Raw genomic sequence first — 20,245 nt, 5'->3', positions numbered from 1 at the left:
ATCTAGTCTGACCTCCTTTATAGCACCGGCCATAGAACTCCCCCAAAATAATTCCCAGAGCATTTGTTTTGCCCACTTTTGTTAAGTTTGTTCAGGTAGTGTATTTTACATTTAAATAAATGTAAATCAAAATTTTATTAATTAATAAATTGAAAATTAAGAACCCCTGCATTCCAGAAACACCAGAAAACCCATTTGTTCTCATTGCCATGCTAGAGTATAATAACGCAGTGAATTCCATTTAACACAGTCATTGGCAAATTGATTCCTACATTTAATTTGAAGTAGACCTTTGAAATCCAATATCGTGGATTAAAAAATTAACACAACTTCCACTCTTTAGCTTGATCAGTTTTTATAACATTAGGCAAGTGTTTTGGATGATGAAATCATGGATTATAGAAAGTTGTCATTTAATTAAAGAGAATAAAGAGCCCATGGAGGGCCCGCTATGATGATCAAATATGACTGCAATTATAATTTGCATTATTCAGACATAATTATTTGTTGTAAGCACTGACTTGTATTCCTAAATGTTTGTGCACACTCCTGGTCCTGGATAATAACAATGGTGACTTATTTCACTGAAAATGGGCTAATTTAAAGGCTTTATGAGACAGGTACTGCCATATCTGACAGGAGCCAAACCCATAGCTTCATCCAGTAAGTATTCAGTACAGGTGAATGAGCCATTTGTAGCTCTCTGATAATTGGCCCAGTTCAATACTGATCCAATCACTCACACAATTCAGAGCAGTATTAGATCTGCTCTAAACTACACCTGCTAGCTATTGCCCAAAGGACCTGGTACACTAGCTAGGGATAGCAGGAATTGCAGCAGCACTCTAGCCACAACCTCTATACAAGAAGGGCTAGAAGTGGATAGCCTAGAAGCCATCTCGGTGCCATATGAGTATGGAATCCACAGCTAGCCCTCAAAGCTGGCTTTCCAGCTCCTTTGCAAAGAGACTGGAGCAGATCAGATCATCTGACCCAGGATCTTTTAATATTTCAGTTTCCTCATCTGTAAAACAGGAATAATGAGGATGACAAAGAAGCAGTGGATGTGCTTAAGTACTTTGAGATTCTTGGAGTGAAAATTGAGAAAGTTGTTTGTGGATTTAATATGGTGTCCTTTTTCAGGCTTAGCTGCCTTTTCCTGACAGGGTGATTTAACCCTTAATCCTTACAATGGAAAGTCATTCGGTGTTTTGCCTGAGTAAGGTCTTCCGGAAGAAATTCACAAAGGAGTTTAGATCTTACATCACTTTTCCTTTTAGAAAAATAGAATTATCTGTGGGAATTTACAAAATTTACTCTCTTTTTAAAAGCAATTCAGTGAAGTGAAGACTTATCCTGCATGCTTATCTTTTCAATAAAGTTATAGAAAATATAGCTACTAGTGACTCACTATATTATTATGTGAGGGAAATCGCTCTCTGAGTGAAATTCACTTTTGTGTGTACGACCAGCACCTATTTTGAGGTCTTAAGTGATCTCAAGTGATCCTTAAGCCTCTTGCTGAAATTCTTCATAGGTGAATTTCTGCATTAATTTGTAAGTATGGGAAAGTCCCTATTTTCTTTGAAAAGTTAAAAGTGAACAACTGATTCCTTGTGAGTAACTTTGAAATACTTTCTAATTATATTTAAATTCCTTATGTATCCTGTGTGTTCTGTGTCTCTCTTCCTTACACTTTGTGACTAAAAACATTTTAAAACTGGATAGGTTTGTTTTAAAAATAAGAATGGTTACTGTTCCTTATTCCCCACCTGAATTCATGCTTCACAGTCAGAAAGAGAGGATTATACATTCATCTAAGGAATAAGGATTTGAAACCATTAGGAAAGAGATAATAAGACAGAAAATATCAAAATCATATGATATCATAATGCCATTATATAAATCTATACCTTGAATATGTGTGCAGTTCTGGTTGCCCCATCTCAAAAAAGATATTAGAATTGAAAAAGGTATAGAGAAGGGCAATAAAAATGTTTGAGGATATGAAACTGCTTCCGTATGAGGAGAGAGTAAAACGATTGGGAAGAGACACAACTAAGGGTGGATATGAAAGAGATCTATAAAATCATGAATGATGTGGAGAAAGTGAATAAGGAAATGTTATTTACTACTTCACATAACACAAGAACCAGGGTAACCCAATGAAATTAATAAGCAGCAGGTTTAAAACAAGCAAAAAGAAGTACTTCTTCACACAGCGTACAGTCAGCCTATGGAACTCATTGCCAGGGGATGTTGTAAAAGCCAAAAGTATAATGGGGTTCAAAAAAGAATTACGGTACATAAATTCTTATTAATCTCAGGAGTAGATTAATTATCAGCAGATACCCTCAATAATAAAGACCAAAGGAAAGGAAATGTGAAAGTGCTCATATATAATCAAAGTTGTTTAAAATAGAATTTGCTGTGTTCTGCCCCAATGTGCTACTCACCTCTCTTTGACTTCATTGGGAGTTGCACATGTATATCTCAGAGTACAATAGGGTTCCAGTGTATTTTCCCTGAGGGTTTCTTTCCTGATGTTTAAAACAGGGACTCCCAAACTTTTTCATAATGTGTGCCACTTATTAACAGGACTTTTGAATACCTAATCTCCTTGCAATTGTCATGTGGCCAACCCCCTCCTATTGTGGTCAAATAACATGCCTGTGACAACAATTGTTGACATGGAATATTAATCTCAGCTATGCATTGGGCATATTTTTATCTGTATTTTAATGTATTTGGGCAGGTGGAAATGAGGAGGAGCCAGCACTACGTGCTTAGGCAGTTCTCCTGGAACCACCACCACGTGTTCTCTGGAACATTGATGGTCAACATAGTACAGTTTTGGGGACCCCTGGTTTGCCGACTGAAACTATCTGAAGTACTATGCTGTCATATGAAAGTTGGCTTTCTACTAATTCATGGAGGCTCATAAGACCAGGTTAAAAATAATGCTTTGAAGATACTTTCAAATCCAAACCTTTAGGGGGTGCTCTGACATTTGCCACTTTATTAATCATTGTAAAAAAAAAAAGTCAGCCCTAACTAGAGGATTGTAAACCTAAAATTAAAAATTACCCAACCAACCAAAGATGCTCTTTTCTAAGTATGGAAAAACTTGGGCCAATGTAGAGCTTTAAAGTGAGAAGAAAAAAAACTCTACATTAACAGTAAAAATGCGGACTGTCCAAAGGATCCACCCTTGCCAACTTTAACACTGTTATTGGTAGACATGAAATCCCCCATCTTAAAATGATGAGGAGGGCTGCAAGTTTGGGGATACAGCCCCTCCCCCGCCGCACAATGCATCAGGCTCTTTAGGGAGCAAGAAGCAGCATGGTTGGCAGGTCACAATAGGCACCATAAAGTAGTAGGAGCAGGGAAGAATTCTTCACTCTGCTGAGGCAGGCTGTTACAGTAAGGTAGGAGCAGATAGTTCGTGCCTTGTCAGCCTTAAGGTGGTAGCCCATACTGTGTTCAGGCTACCCCCCACAACTTAATCCTGAAGACAGTAGTGGTAAGGTTTGGGGTGGTATCCAGGGAAGAGGCGGGGGGGGGGTAGCTATTATGAGGAATGGGGTGATGCAGGATAAATTTTCATGGTTTGAGTGTGTTCAGGATTCTAGCCTACCTGTTCCCAAAGGTACTCCGTGGAGCTGGACTTCTAAATCCTCTTTATCTAGGAAATTCAAAGAGCCCAAATGATATGTATTACTATAGTATATCTAATACAAGTTTCACAGTCTGACAGATTTCACAACAAATAACGTAGAATGCATATATTTTTTTCTATTCCAATTTTCTTTCCCCACAGAAACCTGGAAAGGAGCCACCAGAGGAGGATGAAGGCATTAAAAGAGTTGATCCGCTGCATCAGCTTATTCTGCTTTTCAGTCGAACAGCCTTAACTGAAAAATGGTAAGGTTGGTGGGAGGGGCTGTAAAATTTCTGCAAATTGTCTAGCTGCTTCCATTTTTTAAATTGCAGCGGTTTGCCATGCAATATGTCACATATGCAAATAGTGTAGCTAAGCAAGCACTAACGGATTTGCATGTACCTGCACATGTAGGGCCTGATTCTTAATTACATTGGCAGAGTGGCATAGAGGGGCCTTACCATAACTGAGAAGCAGGTACATGGAATGTTCTGCAGCAAACAGTTCTGCCTACAAATGTCAATGCCACGTTTATGGTTGCTGTTGAAAATCTGTCCCGTGGTGTCCTCAGTAATGTCCGTATTCCACATTGAAAGGGACACCCACAGCTTGAAAATTGTGTTATCTGAAAATGCTGGATTAGAAGTAACTCCTAACAATCCTACAACTGAAAGAAATTAGAAAAAAAATCTATTTTCAGTTTGTTCAGCTCTATGTGTGTAGTCAATTTCACTGTTCAGCCTGTATTAGTTTATTAGTTTCTTCCCTTCCTGAAAAGACCCTTAGAATTAATAGGGGAACAGAAATACCCTTATAAAAAAATTAAAGGAGGTTAAAAACAAAATTCAGGACATCCTATTTAAAAGGTTTGCTGTTGGAAACTAGAATTATTTAAAATGTTCAATTTTCTGGTCCTCTTCTGAATATTTGAGGGTTTCAATTGTTTATGGAGATGCTGTATTACATTAAGGGTTACAGTGTTTCTCCCCTTCTATTCCCTAGCAAACTGGAGGAAGATTACTTGTATATGGCATATGCTGACATTATGGCAAAGGTAACTTTTTCCCCATCTTTTGCATTTACCTTTTAATAAGAGAATGTAAGGGAGATTGAAAGAGTTTTGGTGTATATCGAGCTGGGGCCATGTTTTTTTTTTTTTTAAAGCAAACTTTATTTGTGAATGTTTTGTTTTTACATGGTCTCAGAGTTGTCATGATGAAGAGGATGATGATGGTGAAGAAGAAGTGAAGAGTTTTGAAGTAAGTTTGAAGTCCTCTTTTTTGTTTCTTGTTTCATATTATACATTATTCCATAGCTTTTAACTGACATTTATGTTTCTTGCTTCATGGCTTCCTGCAACTTATTATGTAAATGAACTGCATGTCAGAAGCTGGATTGACAAATATGAGTAATCAGATTCATAGTAGTAAAACAGAGAGAAAAGATAGTGTTACATAATTATATATATGTACATGCACACACACTTATATATAAAATAGATGAGTGAACCTTAAAAGAGTCAGTTTGGACAAACATATAACAGTTCAATTGCTATCCTGAACCACAAATCATTCTGAAAATCTGATGAGAACAAGCTGACAAGATTTCCAATGGTGACTGAGTTTGGATGGGTAAGAAATATTGAAAGAATAGTGTTTATTGCAATGATATTGTATATACAGTAGCAGTAATTAATCAATTATTTGCATCTCTGTTTATAGAGCAATGACTGTTAAGAAAAGGTCAATATTTCTCCACAGTTAGCACGTTATTTCCGATGTTTAGAATAGGAAATAACTGCAGTAACTCAGGGTACGTCTACACTTACCGGAGGGTCCGATGGCAGGCAATCGATGTTCTGGGATCGATCCCGGAAGTGCTCGCCGTCGACGTCGGTACTCCAGCTCGCCGAGAGGAGTACGCGGCATCGACGGGGGAGCCTTCCTGCCGCGTCTGGACCCGCGGTAAGTTCGGACTAAGGTACTTCGAATTCAGCTACGTTATTAACGTATTTGCGTACCTTAGTCCGAAGTGGGGGGGTAGTGTGGACCAGGCCTCAGACACTACTCTACATTTACTGTAGATTAATGTTTACTTTGTAATAGTGATCACTATATGAGGGGGCACAGGGTCTTGTGACTAAAGCACAGAAATGAGAGACAGGAGATCTACATATGTGTTTGATCAATCACTTATCTGCAAAATATTTCTGGATATTTTTTCTTATTGCTATTTCACTTCTTGTCCTCACCCTTTCTTAAGGTCACAGGATCGCAACGCAGCAAGGTAAAAAAAAAATGTGTGTATTTGTCTGGGTCTAATTTTGTGACTTTTAGCTTTTAGACCCAACATCTTGGATAAGTTCATATAAAGGGTCTTTAAAATATTTCTAACTATTTTCAGTTTTTGCATAATTTATCTTCACAGTACCCTTCATCTGAACAAAAATGTATTCGTCTTAAAACTCCAAGGATTAATAATATGAAACTTTTTGACCCCATTAAATACAAAAACATTTTTCCCTTCTAGTGAAAATGGAATAACCTTTGACTTATTTTTTTATTTTTTCATATTATCTTAATATTCTTGCCAATGGTACTTTTAAAAAAATGATTGCTGGCCTTATTCCAAGAAATGCCAGTTATCACTCTTTCATTTCTGTAGTTGAAACTGTTCTTCTTCAGATCGGAAGGGAATACAGTCGTACTTTTGCTTTCTTTTGCTTTCTTTTAACAAGCCAACTTTGTGTGGCACCATATTAATCCAGGAACATGCTGCTGATCCATCCAACAAAGTCGTAGTTCCAGTGTTCTTCACAGCCTAATATCAAGTGTGTTACCTTTTCTGCAATTTAAATTCTTTGGAGTAGATTGACACTCTTTCCAAAGTCTTCCACTAATTTAAAGATCTAAATATAGAATTGTAGATTAAGTGACCGTTGGTCATTTAATCTAAAATATTTGTAACATGTTCAATGAAAATAGTTGGTTGTTATTATCTTCAGCCTTCATTATGGGGCACCAGGTAGAAACTCTATAGTTAGGGTTGCAATCTAAAATGGGCTTAAAATGGGGCATTTATTTCTGTTTCTCTCAAAAAGCATGTAGCCAGGTGGTGTGCAACTTCACAGAGTTAGTTTTTATGCCCATAGAATTTCCTATATAAGCTTTGTGTGGTTTCTCGTCAGAAGCCTTTGAATTTCAGATCCAGCTGAAGTTTTTGCTTGGCAGTCTTACTTTCCATTGTTGACTGATATGTATTTAAAAAAAAAATATTGTCTGTCTACAAAAAACTTGTTAGATTGATGTGCCCAGAATAGATCTAGTGCAAGAGGTAGTTTGATTGTTGGATTTAGGGCCATTTTTAATTGCTGTTCTCCTGATAACTGCAAGTTTATGCACGGTGCATACAAACCTGATGGTTGATTGGAACTAGGAATGCACATGACTGATGGTTGGGCTCCTGGCACCAGGCACAAGACTCCAGCCACACGATGGGACTAAGAGCACATACAACTTGCTCCATCAGGAGTTATGTTTTTCTGTCAGATTTTATCTTACAAAAGAGGGAGGTTTTTGTGCAGCTGCTGATACATGAAGGTTTATTCATAGGTGCTGACAGATAAAATATACTCCATGATGAGCTGCATTTCTTCCTCCCACAAGTCTGCAAGGCCTTTATCTAATCACCAATAAATGAAGCATTAAAAAAACCTAGGAAACTAATACACAAAAAACATTGTGTGGAGGCAGGTGCAGTTGATACACATACAACATGCATGACCCAAACCCACACAAGCAAGGAAACAATAAGTTCTAAGAAACCCACACTCCTTTCCTGCAGGACAGGAGAAAATGTTAAGGCTTCAGGAATACAATTGTCTGTTTAGAATCCCAATGTTGAATGCCGTTCACTTATTCCATGTTCTGTGGGTCTAAAAATAAGTGACAGTCCAATGTGTATGATGATCAACTTTCTGCAATTCCTTCACAATCAGAACCTCAGAATGGTCATTCTTAGACAGGGCTTTAAGTAAAGGGACATGGTCAGCCCATGTCCTGTGCAGTTTACTCTTGCTTTTTGGCACGAATAATCCATATTGGGGCCTCTGTGTGAGCAGCACACAAGTCAGAATATAAACCCACAGTAATGATGTTCAGGCCTTAGTATGTGCCTGTCTGCACCCTAGTGCAATATTGGGGTACAGACCTCATGCATTTGCTCCCCTGGTATTTATTTTTCATTAGTAAGATTATTTTTTCCTCCTTGCTGTTTGTCTCTAAGATCACTAACTACCCAGTTATAAAGATATAGAAATAACTCTGTGGAGTCCTTGATTCTTCTATGTGATAAAAAGTGCTTCCAATCAAAGTGCCTCACTGGATTGAATACAAACTGGTCTTCACCAAGCATGTTATATGTTAGTGCTATTAATATGGATAGGGTCAGGGTGCAAATGGAGGATCAAAAACACAGTTCCACTTCATAAAATAAATCAGTTGAATCTGGGAAGAGGAGAAAAGGGAAGAAGAGTAAAAGATGGCACCACTCAGCTATTAGATTTCGCAATGTGCACATCACCCAGTTGCTGGGCACATATACTGAAACTTATATTGTTTAATAACATCTAATAATTCAGTGAGACTCTCAGCTTAGGATCCAGCTCTTTAGAGATCATCAATATTGTGGTCCTTTGGAATAGCTTATGTAAATAGAGTGGCTGTACCTTGTGTCCTGAAAGTCAAGAAACTCGGGTTCTGTCAGAGCAATGAGGGGAAACCCGAGAATCACGAACATCTAGCGAGAACCATTTCTTAGAGATATGTTAAAAATTTAAATCATTGTTTGTTATTGGCTTTCACCGGTCATGAGGGACATGAATCCAAGTCTGAAATTGCGCCTCCATCACTTCCAGACCTCAGTGGGAAAGCTTAGGCAAAAGTCATCCTTGGAGGATATGAGGACACATTCTGTTCCCCTGCTCCAGAGGAGTAAAGGTTCCTTAAAGGGCATGGATAAAGCTATCAGAGAATTCTCCGAACACAGGGGCTGTGCTGACTTAATGACTTGATTTAGTTGGGGTTGGTCCTGCTTTGAGCAGGTAGTTGGACTAGATGACCTCCTGAGGTCTCTTCCAACCCTAATCTTCTATGATTCTATGATACATATTAGTCTCCGGAACAGCTCAGGATTAGAGGCACAATAGTTGTGTTTTCCAAACGTAACATGGAACTGCCTTCCTATTTAAAAATATAAATTAAAATTAAAAAATGAAAAAAACAGTGTCATTTTTACATATTTAATAGTTACTACCAAATTTCCAAAAATAATCTCTAAAACTGAACCTGCAGAAAGTTAGATACATATGTTAAGAACAAAATGTGCATTTGCACACTCAAACAGGGTGGTTAACTGCTCAGTTACCCTGTTTGCATGTGCAAATACTGTTTTCTTGCATTGTTGCAGGCACAATTTCAGAGGACACTTTTGTCAACATTTGGTCCTTAGTTGGTAAGTTGAAGATTTTTGAGTAGCCTATTAGACCTGCATTACAAAACAACAGTTGCTTGGCTCCTTTGAAGAGTTTTTAATTTATTTTTTAAAGAGCAAAATGAAGACAAAAATAATTCAAATTGTTTCTGACAATTAGTTAATAGAATGTTGGTGATTTTTGGCCAACAGAGCAAGATGCAGAAAACTTGCCTCGTTAAAAGCTGTAAAAAGGTGGGGAACTAATAGCCAAATTCTGCCTTCCCATGTTGCATGATGAACTTCCATCTACTTCAGTGTGAGCTCAGTATGCATATCTGGAGGAAAATTTGTTTCCCTTGTTGATTATCATGATAGTTGAAGGAGACATTATCCTGAGACTTGTGTATGACATGTTTAAAAAGATGTTCTCTCTCAAATTTATTTTATGTAACTAAGGTTCGTCCCATTAAAATGATCCACACATTGAATTTGATTTCTTGCCAGAGGCTTTGTATATAGAAATTAAAGGTACTTAGACATCCCCAGTTGTCACTTTTATTATCTATTCAATTTTATTTTTCTAAAAGCTCTCTTTCTGGTTCAGTGATTTATTCATCAGTTTTACACACATTCTAGATACAGCCCTGTTCCAAATAAAGTCTGCACACACTTTATAGAGTCAAACTCACTCAATCCTGGGGACTTGACTTTATCAACAGAGAAACTAATATCAACATAACACAAATTCCAGTTCAAGATTCCCCTCTGTGTTTAGCTGTTTCAAGGGTTTTTCCTGATGGACCTCTCTCTACCAAATTCTAGAGTTAAATGGATCTGTGAAAACAACCAATTTTCCTTGAAGAAAAAATAGTGTGGCAAATTTGTAATTTGTTGCAAGAGATTTGAATTTCTGAGCAAAGTTGTGTTCACTGACAAAAATGGTGAAATGTCACCCTACAAATCCTATATAAATCTAGAGCCAAAAAGCTGCTACTAAATGTTCACATCTCCTATTACAGTCAAAGGGATAATGCAGAATTTAGCATTCTGAGTCTGCATGAAAAAATTTTGAAGTGAAAAATGGATATGTTTGTTGCATAGCTTTATGCACAGTTTAATCCTTAAGTTGTTCTAAATGAAGGACTCCATATTGCATACTGGCACTTAGAAAAAACTCCTGAAGCCAATGGATATTTTGCCTGTATAACAAATGCAAGATCAAGCTGACAAAAAAGACCAATAGTTTTACTCTGTCATAGCCCAATCCCCAAACCCTAGCAACATGCTTGAATAATGGTGGGGGAAGAGATCTCTTTGTCATAGGCTAGACAACATTAGTGGAGCTACTCCAAAGCTGATATTGAGGCCTATTGTTGCTGTTTGTCTGCTGCATGGGGAGCAACAGATAGTGAATATGCAAAATTCACCAGTCCTGACTACCACGTGCCACTGAGTGAGGGGACATGGAGTGATCCACTGTGAAGCTGGGCTGCACTGGGCATTGGTGGTTCAAACCTTCTATATGGGCTCTCGAATCCTATGCACTTCCCCTGCTGCAGCACAAAGGAACCAAACTGGTTCTGGCTAGGCCCTCAGTGATCAAAGAAAAGAGGAAAAAATTGCCCCTCCGTGATGATGCAAACAAACATGCCACGATACTCAAGTGATGAGATTGGTAACTTGCTTATTTGTCCCCTGATTATTTTTAACAGAATAGTTACGTAATTATCTTACTGAGCATATCCCAACTTTCTGAGTGTTTTCCGTTTCCCCAGTTTGGAAGGAGAGATTAAGATATTAACCATTTCAAATTACCGCAGAGCCAGATCTGCTAAATAGGTTCTCAACTTGGATTGTAAAAATCTTTTAATGGACTGTTTTAATAATACAGCAGCAAAAAACATAATTTGCAACTATTTCAAAGATGTCACTCTATCCCCCCCTCCCCCACGGTGTAAACAAAGAGATTAATTGAAATAATGTATAATTTTATAAGTTATTTAAGGGAATTTATCTTTTCAGTATTTTAGGAAAAAAATATTGGAACAGAGAAGACACAGCTTTGCAAGCTTGCTAGCAAGTGCTTTTCTTTTTAGAGCATGCTTGTAATCATGTCTGTTCCTATCTATTTGAATAGGAATGAGTGTTTTGAGTGATCTTATTAGACCAACACTGCAAATATAACACTGCTACAACATTGCAAACAAGTATATGGAGGCAGGAAACATGAAACAAAACAATAACAATTTAAGTCTATGGGGATGAGGTTGCAATGGCATGACAATGCTAATGTCAAAATGAAAGCAATAAAGATGTTGAGGCAAGTCTACATGGAGACATTACAGCAAAATGGGACTGAATTAAGTGTGCAGTGGCAGTCTTAACTCTGAATTTCCTTGTTCCTGTAGATTTTTAGCTCTGCTTTAATGCTCACTGAACACAGAATAATATTTTGTTTAATATTATGTCTTCTTTGTTAAATTACAAGTATCTATACAAACACACACACACACACACTATATATATATTCAAAATATAGATGTAACATTATGCAATAAAATGTTTTCAGTTTAATTGTTCAAAATCCAGAAATGCTAACGATTTGATTGATTATGCAACCCTAATTCTGCCCTCAGGTGCATTCCTATACAACCTATAAATGCATGATCACATACTGTTTCTCAAAATCTAACTATATAATATAATATAACATTTTTTCTGTCAATGCATCTTTTGTGGGATAGGATCGACAGAGCCAATGACACTAGTAACACACAAAGTACTGCTGGTTGATGCTTGTCAACACACATCTTAAAAACATATAACTTTTTAACACACAATAATTGGCACTGTAGTCTCTTTCCTTTCTCTACTATATAAAAAGAAGTATTATCTTTCTGCTGCTATTTTAGGTGCAAAATTTAAAAATTCAGGAGTAGAAAGTCCAACCCAATTTTCTTCCTATCCTATGACCCAATATTCTTTTTCATTTTCTCCCTTCTCATCTCCTGGCAACTACCACAGATTAGGACCCAGGAAAGCAAGCACATAGGCATTCTCAGCACACCTGGTAAAAGTAGCCATTTTAGCATAAATGCCTTGACTAGCCACGTTTTGGTTTTATCATTAATATTTGTTGAGTGTCAGCATGTGTGGCAAAAAATCCAAAGGAAGACATGGTTGTGCTCCAAGAAGCTTATAAGAATGGTCTTTGTAACCTTGAAGAGTTCTCTCCACTTTACACATATAACTCTGTCATTCTTTGCCATATGCATACACTCAGTCATGATAATTGAATTGTTCACAAATCATATGTGTACAGTACCCAATACCCTACCACATTTATAGTGTATACAGTGTACCAGATCAAACTAAAAATCCCAAAGGAACGTCTTCAAAGTTTGAGGCAGTCACCGACTCACAAATAGTGCATATACCAATATTCTGAAACTTACATGTTTAGTGACATTCCCGCCACCCCGCAGTTCTATCAAGATTTCAACATCTTGGAGCGGTTGCCAATAATTTCTCTTTCTGGGGAGGAAAGATGGGAAGAATTTAAACAAAGTATAAAAAAGAGAGCTCTGCAGGTAGAGGAGGACATCATTTTTTATAATTGCGGAAAATATTTTTACTATGAAGTTCGCTTTCAAGATGAATCTACTGTACTTTAATGATACATGTACCTGCCTGTAGGTGCTAATTAGATAGTCTCTGAATTTGCTTTTACCTCCCTCATTCTCATTCTTTGTCATCTGTGCTTTGAAAAATTCCTTTTGTGTTATGTTATTCTGTATAATGCTAGCAGGACTCCAATGTAGAAAAGATGTTTCAACTCAGCTGAGTATTATCTCAATAATGTACTTTTAACAAGAAGAAGAGCTAAATCTGGTGGGACCAGACTTCCAGCAGCAAGAGATTGCAATCTTTAAATTATTTTTGTCAAGCAGAATGGGAAAAGTTTATTTTATCTCACACATGCATGCATACACACACACACACACACACTTCTGAAGCCTACATTTTAAGCTTTGAGTAGTCACTGTGTTATAGTCCATTTACTTTCCCTGTGTATATTTCAACATGTGTAATTTAGAATTAAAAACAGACTTACTCCAGAGAACATAATGTAGAATGAAGCAAATTTAAAGGTTTAACATAAAGATTTTTTAAGACCCTCCCCCCCCCCACGTAGCAACCCCTGAAATAAATGAACATTTTGCTTGTGTAAGCACTGCAGTAGGATTTATTCTCTGCATTGGCTTGTCTCCACCATACAAGATGGGGGAGACTTTAGTGCTGTATGGCAGAGGAGATCTTGGAAAGCAGATAACATGAGGATAAATTAAAGGAGATGTGATCATTGCAGAATGAGATGGAAGTAATTGTTTCTTTTCCTTTTTGTCTTCTCTCAGGTTATTCTATTTTAATCTTCCATTTATGTGTTTCAGTTATTTCAGACTTTCAGAATGTGTTCATAACTTTTTATAAAGTATTATAGAATTATTGGTACTTAGCTCCTGCTACTATAACAAAATTCCTAGTTGGCTATCTCTGGGACTTGAAGCTAAGCCTCTGGATCTAATAGCGCAAGTGTCAACTGCTTGAGCTAATGGGCCAGCTCCATTAGCTCAAAGGCAGTAGTAGTAGACTCCAACCTTCCTATGCGAGGTAGTTACTAGAAAGAGACAAAGAGCCATGCTGTGTTAGTATATAATATTCCAGAGCTCCACTCTTGTCAGTTCCTGCTCATGTGTAATATCACCTGGCTCCCTACAGTACCTTCCTGCTTGAATATTTTAAGTTAAAATTTTACCACACCCTTGTTCGCCAAATATGAAAGTTTGGTCCAAATTAATCCCAGGTATGACCCCAGATCTTTGATTGAAAGATCTATGAGGCTTTGTAGATTTATTTACAAAAAAACTGCATCAAATCAAATTTGCTTTTCTGTCCCTTGGTAACAACTACAAAGAATTAGGCTTAAGCAGTCATAGAACTACTAAAGAATAAATTATGCTTTATTCAGAGAGAGAAGCATAAGTATATCTTCCTGTTGGGCTCAGTCAGCTACACTATCATTTAAAATGACTGTCTTATGCCTCCTGAAGAAAATAAAGTTGTAAAGCCCTTAGAAATCCACAAGCTGCTGTAAACAACATAACATCTATCACAGTCTTTCCTCTCAGATAATTAAGAGAGAAATTATGGGATTTTTCAAGACCATTTGTCAGTATGCAGTGCCAGTGGCTTGAAAGATGACTACTGAAAATGGGAAAGTTAACCATGAATTAGGAATTTCAGTCACATCTGTGGTCCTTGGAAGAAAGTGAGAACAAAATAAAATGAAAATAGAATCCAGACCTCTTACCTTGCGTCTGCTGATTGTCTGCTGATTACACAGATTTCTGAGGCACGCATCCTGCAATGACCAATGCCACTACTAAGAGGGAAAGTCAAATGAAAGTAACATTCTTAGTAATAATTCTGGTCAACCTCCTCTTTAGTAAGGACCAAGAACTCATACTCTAAAACCAGCCTGTCCCAAAGCATTTGCAAATAGCCATTCTTCTTACAGACTAATTGCAGTGCCACATCCTAATTTTGAAATATGTGAATGGCCTTTAAACAAGACTTCTTTCTTCTAGCATCCAGCTCAGTGAATAAAAATATAATTCCTTAATTAGGAATCCAAAATCACTAGCTACTTCACAAAAGAGCAAACTCCTCTTGATATTTTGAAGTGTAAGGCTAGGTCTACACTACAGCGGGGGGGTCGACCTAAAATACGCAACTTCAGCTACGTGAATAGCGTAGCTGAAGTTGCGTATTTTGGGTCGACTTACCTGGCTGCAAGGACGGCGGCAAGTCGACCGCAGCTGCGCCGCCGTCGACTCCGCTGCCGCCTCTTGCCGCGGTGGATTTCCGGAGTCGACGGCAGAGTGATCAGGGATCGATTTTATCGCGTCTTCACTAGATGCGATAAGTCGATCCCCAATAGATCGATTGCTACCCGCCAATCCGGCGGGTAGTGAAGACGTGCCCTAAGTGTAGACCGAAGAAAACTGCTTGCACTAAGCAATAGAACATTTGGATTATCTTAGTCTTCTGAATGGCTATAGTCCACAGTACAAGAAAGAAACAAGCCAAGCACACAATCCAAAGAAATGAGCAAGTAACATCATAAATCTTGGGCATACACTTACCAACAGACAATATTTATAGGCATGTAAAATTTAGACAATACAAATTGTCTTCCTGTACTGGAAAGCTGGTTGTTAACATTAAAAATGTCAACATTTGCCAGCAATTACAAACCTGTAATATTTTGTTGTACTGTAATTATTACATATTCTAAGATAGGTAAAAGTATAATATATCAGACATCACTGTAGCGTGACTATAAGTAAATTAATTTTTAGTTGTGATACAAATACAGGACAGATTTAGTATCTACCTTTGCCATATGGTTGCTTTTTACCTATTAAAATATGAGAATGAAACAGAAAAAATGTCTAAGTTTTGAACAGACTCTACTTCTGATGAAGATAATGACGAAGGAGCCTCCTAGCTCATGCACAGCCTTGCTGGGGAAAGCCTTCAGGGTGAAAATTCACATATGTACACTTCTCAGTGTTCACGATTCATTTATATGATATAAATTAAGATCATACAACAAACTGATTTTTTTTTTTAGAGTCAGAGTTTTAAAAATATCCTTTCTGTGAAATGTTGATTTTTTTTTATTATTATTATATTATACCAGACTTTTCTTTTAGCGTGATTTTTTGTGTGTGGTTGTGATGGTGTGATGAATGAGATCAAATTAACTCATTAAGCTAATACCTTATCAAGCTTCCTTCAGATCAGCCTGACTGAACACAATTAAACACAACTGCCAGCCTTATAGCTGGCTCGGTTGTAGCAACTGTAACTAGGAATGTGGACACCACAGAGAAGTGATAATACCTAAACAGGACACCTAATGGTCTAGCATACTTTTTGTCCTCCTGGCAGGTTGCCTTCTCTCCTGAGCCCATGTACACATATGCTCCTTCATTGTCTAGAGAAAGGTGCACCAGAAAATTTAGCCTGGCTGAGAGGGGAAATATGAGTTTTGGAAGCTCTTATCCAAGGACTGATCATCTTCATATCTTGTTTTTGCTGGACCACTCTGCCATTGGCAACTATCTAAATGGCTGTTTCTCCCAGAGGGAGGTACAAAATCCCTGAAGTTTCTTTCTCTCCAACCTGGTTTTAAACCCTTTTGACCAGGCTTCTTCCTGCCTCTCTCTTGTTGTGTAACTGCAGGCATCAGGCCTACCCATTCTCTTGGTCTGTAGATGCTGGAGGGAAAGCTCCATGTTACTGTGCTTTCCTCATCAACAAAGGGTCCTTTTATAATAACCCTGGGCCTGAAGACACAAGTAAATAAGTGACTCTTGCAATGGAAGAGAGAGAAAAGATTGTTGGGTCTAAAAATAAAGGAAAATGTAAAGGAAAAATCAAATGTTCATCGAGTTCCCATGACCTCTGAAGCAGATGAAAATATTTTGTTGCAGCATTATTGAAACTGTGTTGTAATGATTCTTTGGTTTTGTGTAATAATTATTTGTTTGTGTGTACGTGTATGGTTTTGTTCTGTTTTTTAATTCACCGGAAGAGGTTTAAACATGAAGGCAAAACTTTCAGACGTTAGCATGGCTCCACATAAAACAAAGCTGCCATATTTCTTTTTCTTTTCTATGCCTCCATTTCGACTTATCACATAATTTAAGGGGAAGGTTTAACCACAGGAGCTCTAACTGTAGTATGAAAAAAAAAAACGTGATGAATTTTGTTTCCGCAGCACGATATTATCAAAGATTTACGAAACAAATTTGCCAGCCTCAGCGAGAACTCTCTGGTAACAGCATAAATGTCTGTGTTGGTTTGCTTTTGATTTAAAGGTTTCTTTTTTCATTCATTTGAACCCATTTCTATTTTGTACCTCTTTTTAGTTTTTAGTTTTCATAGTCTGTATCTAGCAAGCCTTCATTTTTTAAACCTCTTCCATCTTCCAGTGTTTATTTTCTGTACTTTGGATGGAAAGTTTATGGCAGCAAAGCTGTCACTCTGGCTACTTCTGCTGCAGCTGTTCCTGCTCTTAGGTCATGCCCCATTGACTACGCTTTTCTACCATGCCATCTGATGGACTCGCAGTCATAGGGCTCTATGCAACTTCCATTTTGCAACTTACACTGCTTAGTCATTTTCAATTCTCCAGCAAACTTCAGTTAAGCTTGTGAAAGCTCATACCCACCTGGAATTAGCTGTGCCTCTATGTTTTCTCTTTATGTTTTCAGTAGTTTAAATAATGAAGAACAAACTTCAGCCATTGCTCAAGCAGCACCATACAGTCCCCTTTGTTGCCACTAGAGAATGCAAAATATAAAGGCACAATGTATTCTGTCTAATATCCTTTTGGGATATGTTGTGGGTTGGGGAAACCTATCTTATATTATAAGTCAGCATCTTACTTGAAATGTACAACGCTGCCTATTATTATTTTTTAAACAAATTTTCCCAGATGAATGAAACTCCCAATGAAGCTATTCTGTCATTCAGGGACAACTTGCACCTCAAGAGCCGTGTACTGAGCAGTATCAAGTTATGGTCACGCTGCAGAAGATTATTAAGAGAGTATAAACTGTTGCACAAAAACGTAGCACAGAAGTGCAAGTTTGATACATGCAGTACATACATACTGTGAATATGGGCTTTGAACTAACCAAATGATTTACAATTGAGAGAACTCCTTCCCAATAAACAAAGGACTAAAAGGATAAAAAGAAAAACACAAAGGGAAATATTGAACATGTTAAATATTTGTTCAGTAGCATTGTATGTGCGTTGAATAGGTCTATGATGTTGCAATAGAGCCCATATACTAAGAGATAACAAAAAATCTTTGGCGAACTGATGGTCATTGAAGTCCTCAACTTAAATGATTGGAATTTCTGTTCAGGAAAAAGAAATGGAAAAACAGAAGCTTCTGTACCAGCAAGCAAGACTGCATGATCGGGGTGCTGCAGAGATGGTGCTTCAAACAATCAGCGCCAGCAAAGGTAAAGACCTACCGCTTATGTACATATAAAATCTTCTTTGGGATTATTTTTTAAAGATTTGTTGGCTCTAGAACTTGCTCCTTGTAATTATTGGTGGCTACACCTTAAATTAGGTTCATTTTCAAATAAATACACCTCTACCCCAATATAACGCTGTCCTCGGGAGCCAAAAAATCTTACCGCATTATAGGTGAAACCGCATTATATCGAACTTGCTTTGATCCGCTGGAGCGCGTAGCCCCGTCCCCCCGGAGCACTGCTTTACCACGTTATATCCGAATTCGTGTTATATCGGGTCGCGTTATATCGGGGTAGGGGTGTACCTCAAATTTAGGTGATGATTAGGAGTTGATCCTGCAAAGGTTTGCTAAAAAACAATCACAAGAAATTTTCTTGTGGTATTTTTGCATTCCTGGCCCTGGCTGGAGCCCAGATGATGTAGAGATGAGTGAAAGATGGCGGGGCGGTCATAGCTGTGCACTGGGAATGTGTAATGACAAAGTGAGGCTCCAGAATTACCAGGAGTTGTGTGTCTGTGCACTTAGCACAGGCTCTGATTTTTTTTCTGAACAAGTTCACCCGTGCCCATTTATAATCTGTTCATCCCCTGCCTCGTCCATATCCTTTCACTTTATATTGCTAAGAAGTATAACTTTTTAGGCTTCTGTTCATCAGGCCTATGGGTGCAGTTTGGGAGGGAGTAGAGGGGTGTTGCCCCCTCCCCCCCAAACAGCAAGTCTCAGGCAGATGTGGAATTTGCCCTCCCATGGGTGGCCCTTTGGCTGACTGGAGCTGCCTCACCAAAATAGAAGTCAAACTACACCTACGATTAGGCCCCATCTTGCACCAATCATTTTTCCTACCTTTCTGTACTGTGTCTACTGCACTATTACTTAAACAACTCTCTCCTTCATAAGCAGAACTAACCAATTTCCTCTTGCTACTATATTTAACTTCTTCACTTCACAGTTAGTCCTTGAGGAACTGTCAAAGTTTTGTCTGTGTGGACATACAGTAAGAACACATTGTTAAACTGACAAGTCAGTTTTAAATTGTGCATCCAACCTCAGAATCAGCTGCTCAAGGCTGTCATGACTGAAGAGTAATTTATATTCTTTGATGACAATTCTTCATGTCTTTCATCTTTTCTTTCCTTTTTTTATACAGTCTTTATCTATGTATTCTTAGAAAGTATGAGGGCTAGTCTACACCAGATGCGCTACATCTATGCAGCTGTGCTGCTATCGCATGTCTGGTGAAGATGCTTTATGCTGACGGGAGAGAGCTCTCCCATTGGTATAATTACTCCACCTCAGTAAGAGGTGGTAGCTATGTCAGCGGGAGAGCATCTCTCGTGACATAGTGCTGTCTACACCGGTACCTAGGTTGCTGTAACTTGCGTCTCTCAGGGAGGTGGCTTTTTCACACCCCTGAGCGATGTAAGTTATATCGTCAAGCAGTAGTGTAGACCTGCCCTAAATCACACAGTAGATATGGTGAAGGAAAATATATGTGTCTGTTTTACAAGAGAGATTATTTAAATGATCTTCTCCTATAAACTGCCATGTAAATGACTCCATGCTGTGCACATCCTAAGGCAGGGTAAGTTAGTATAATAGGTTGGTTTGTTTGTTTTTTAAATATGAACTTAAAATAATAGTTTAATATTTTCAAGGTGAGATGGGTCCCATGGTTGCCGCCACCTTAAAGCTTGGAATTGCCATCTTAAATGGAGGAAATTCTACAGTTCAACAGGTAAAGTGTTCGAGTGTAAACCATTCCATTCTATCCAATCTATTCTATGTAGGTTCTTAATAGACATTTGTCACTGTAGTATCTGAATGCCTTCCAGTAGCACATTAAGTGATGTGACTAACATTTGTCATGTGTTATGTGTTCTGCCTTCCTCTCCTGAAGGGGAGAAGTGTACAGTGGAGTTTCTTGTTTTGATAGGGTTTTGTTGTTGTTGTTTTGATTGTTTTTTAAATGTACATGTTGCTGC

At 38.0% G+C, this 20,245-nt stretch overlaps 1 protein-coding gene across 1 annotated transcript in view; it reads left to right on the top strand.

The window, feature by feature from the left end:
* The window catches only part of RYR2 (ryanodine receptor 2), a 512,764-nt gene that overhangs the window by 398,747 nt on the left and 93,772 nt on the right, over positions 1–20,245 (top strand). The window contains exons 77-81 of the mRNA XM_026649522.1: positions 3,824–3,927; positions 4,667–4,718; positions 4,870–4,923; positions 18,144–18,243; positions 19,919–19,998. Coding sequence (XP_026505307.1) covers positions 3,824–3,927; positions 4,667–4,718; positions 4,870–4,923; positions 18,144–18,243; positions 19,919–19,998 — 390 coding nt within the window. The remainder of the gene's footprint in view (positions 1–3,823; positions 3,928–4,666; positions 4,719–4,869; positions 4,924–18,143; positions 18,244–19,918; positions 19,999–20,245) is intronic.

The sequence above is a fragment of the Terrapene carolina genome, unplaced genomic scaffold (assembly GCF_002925995.2).
Source record: "Terrapene carolina triunguis isolate 2854851 unplaced genomic scaffold, T_m_triunguis-2.0 Scaffold85, whole genome shotgun sequence".
Classification (NCBI taxonomy): Eukaryota; Metazoa; Chordata; order Testudines; family Emydidae; genus Terrapene; species Terrapene triunguis.
The sequence above is the reverse complement of the archived record's forward strand: the minus strand, read 5'-3'. Positions and strand labels throughout refer to the sequence as shown.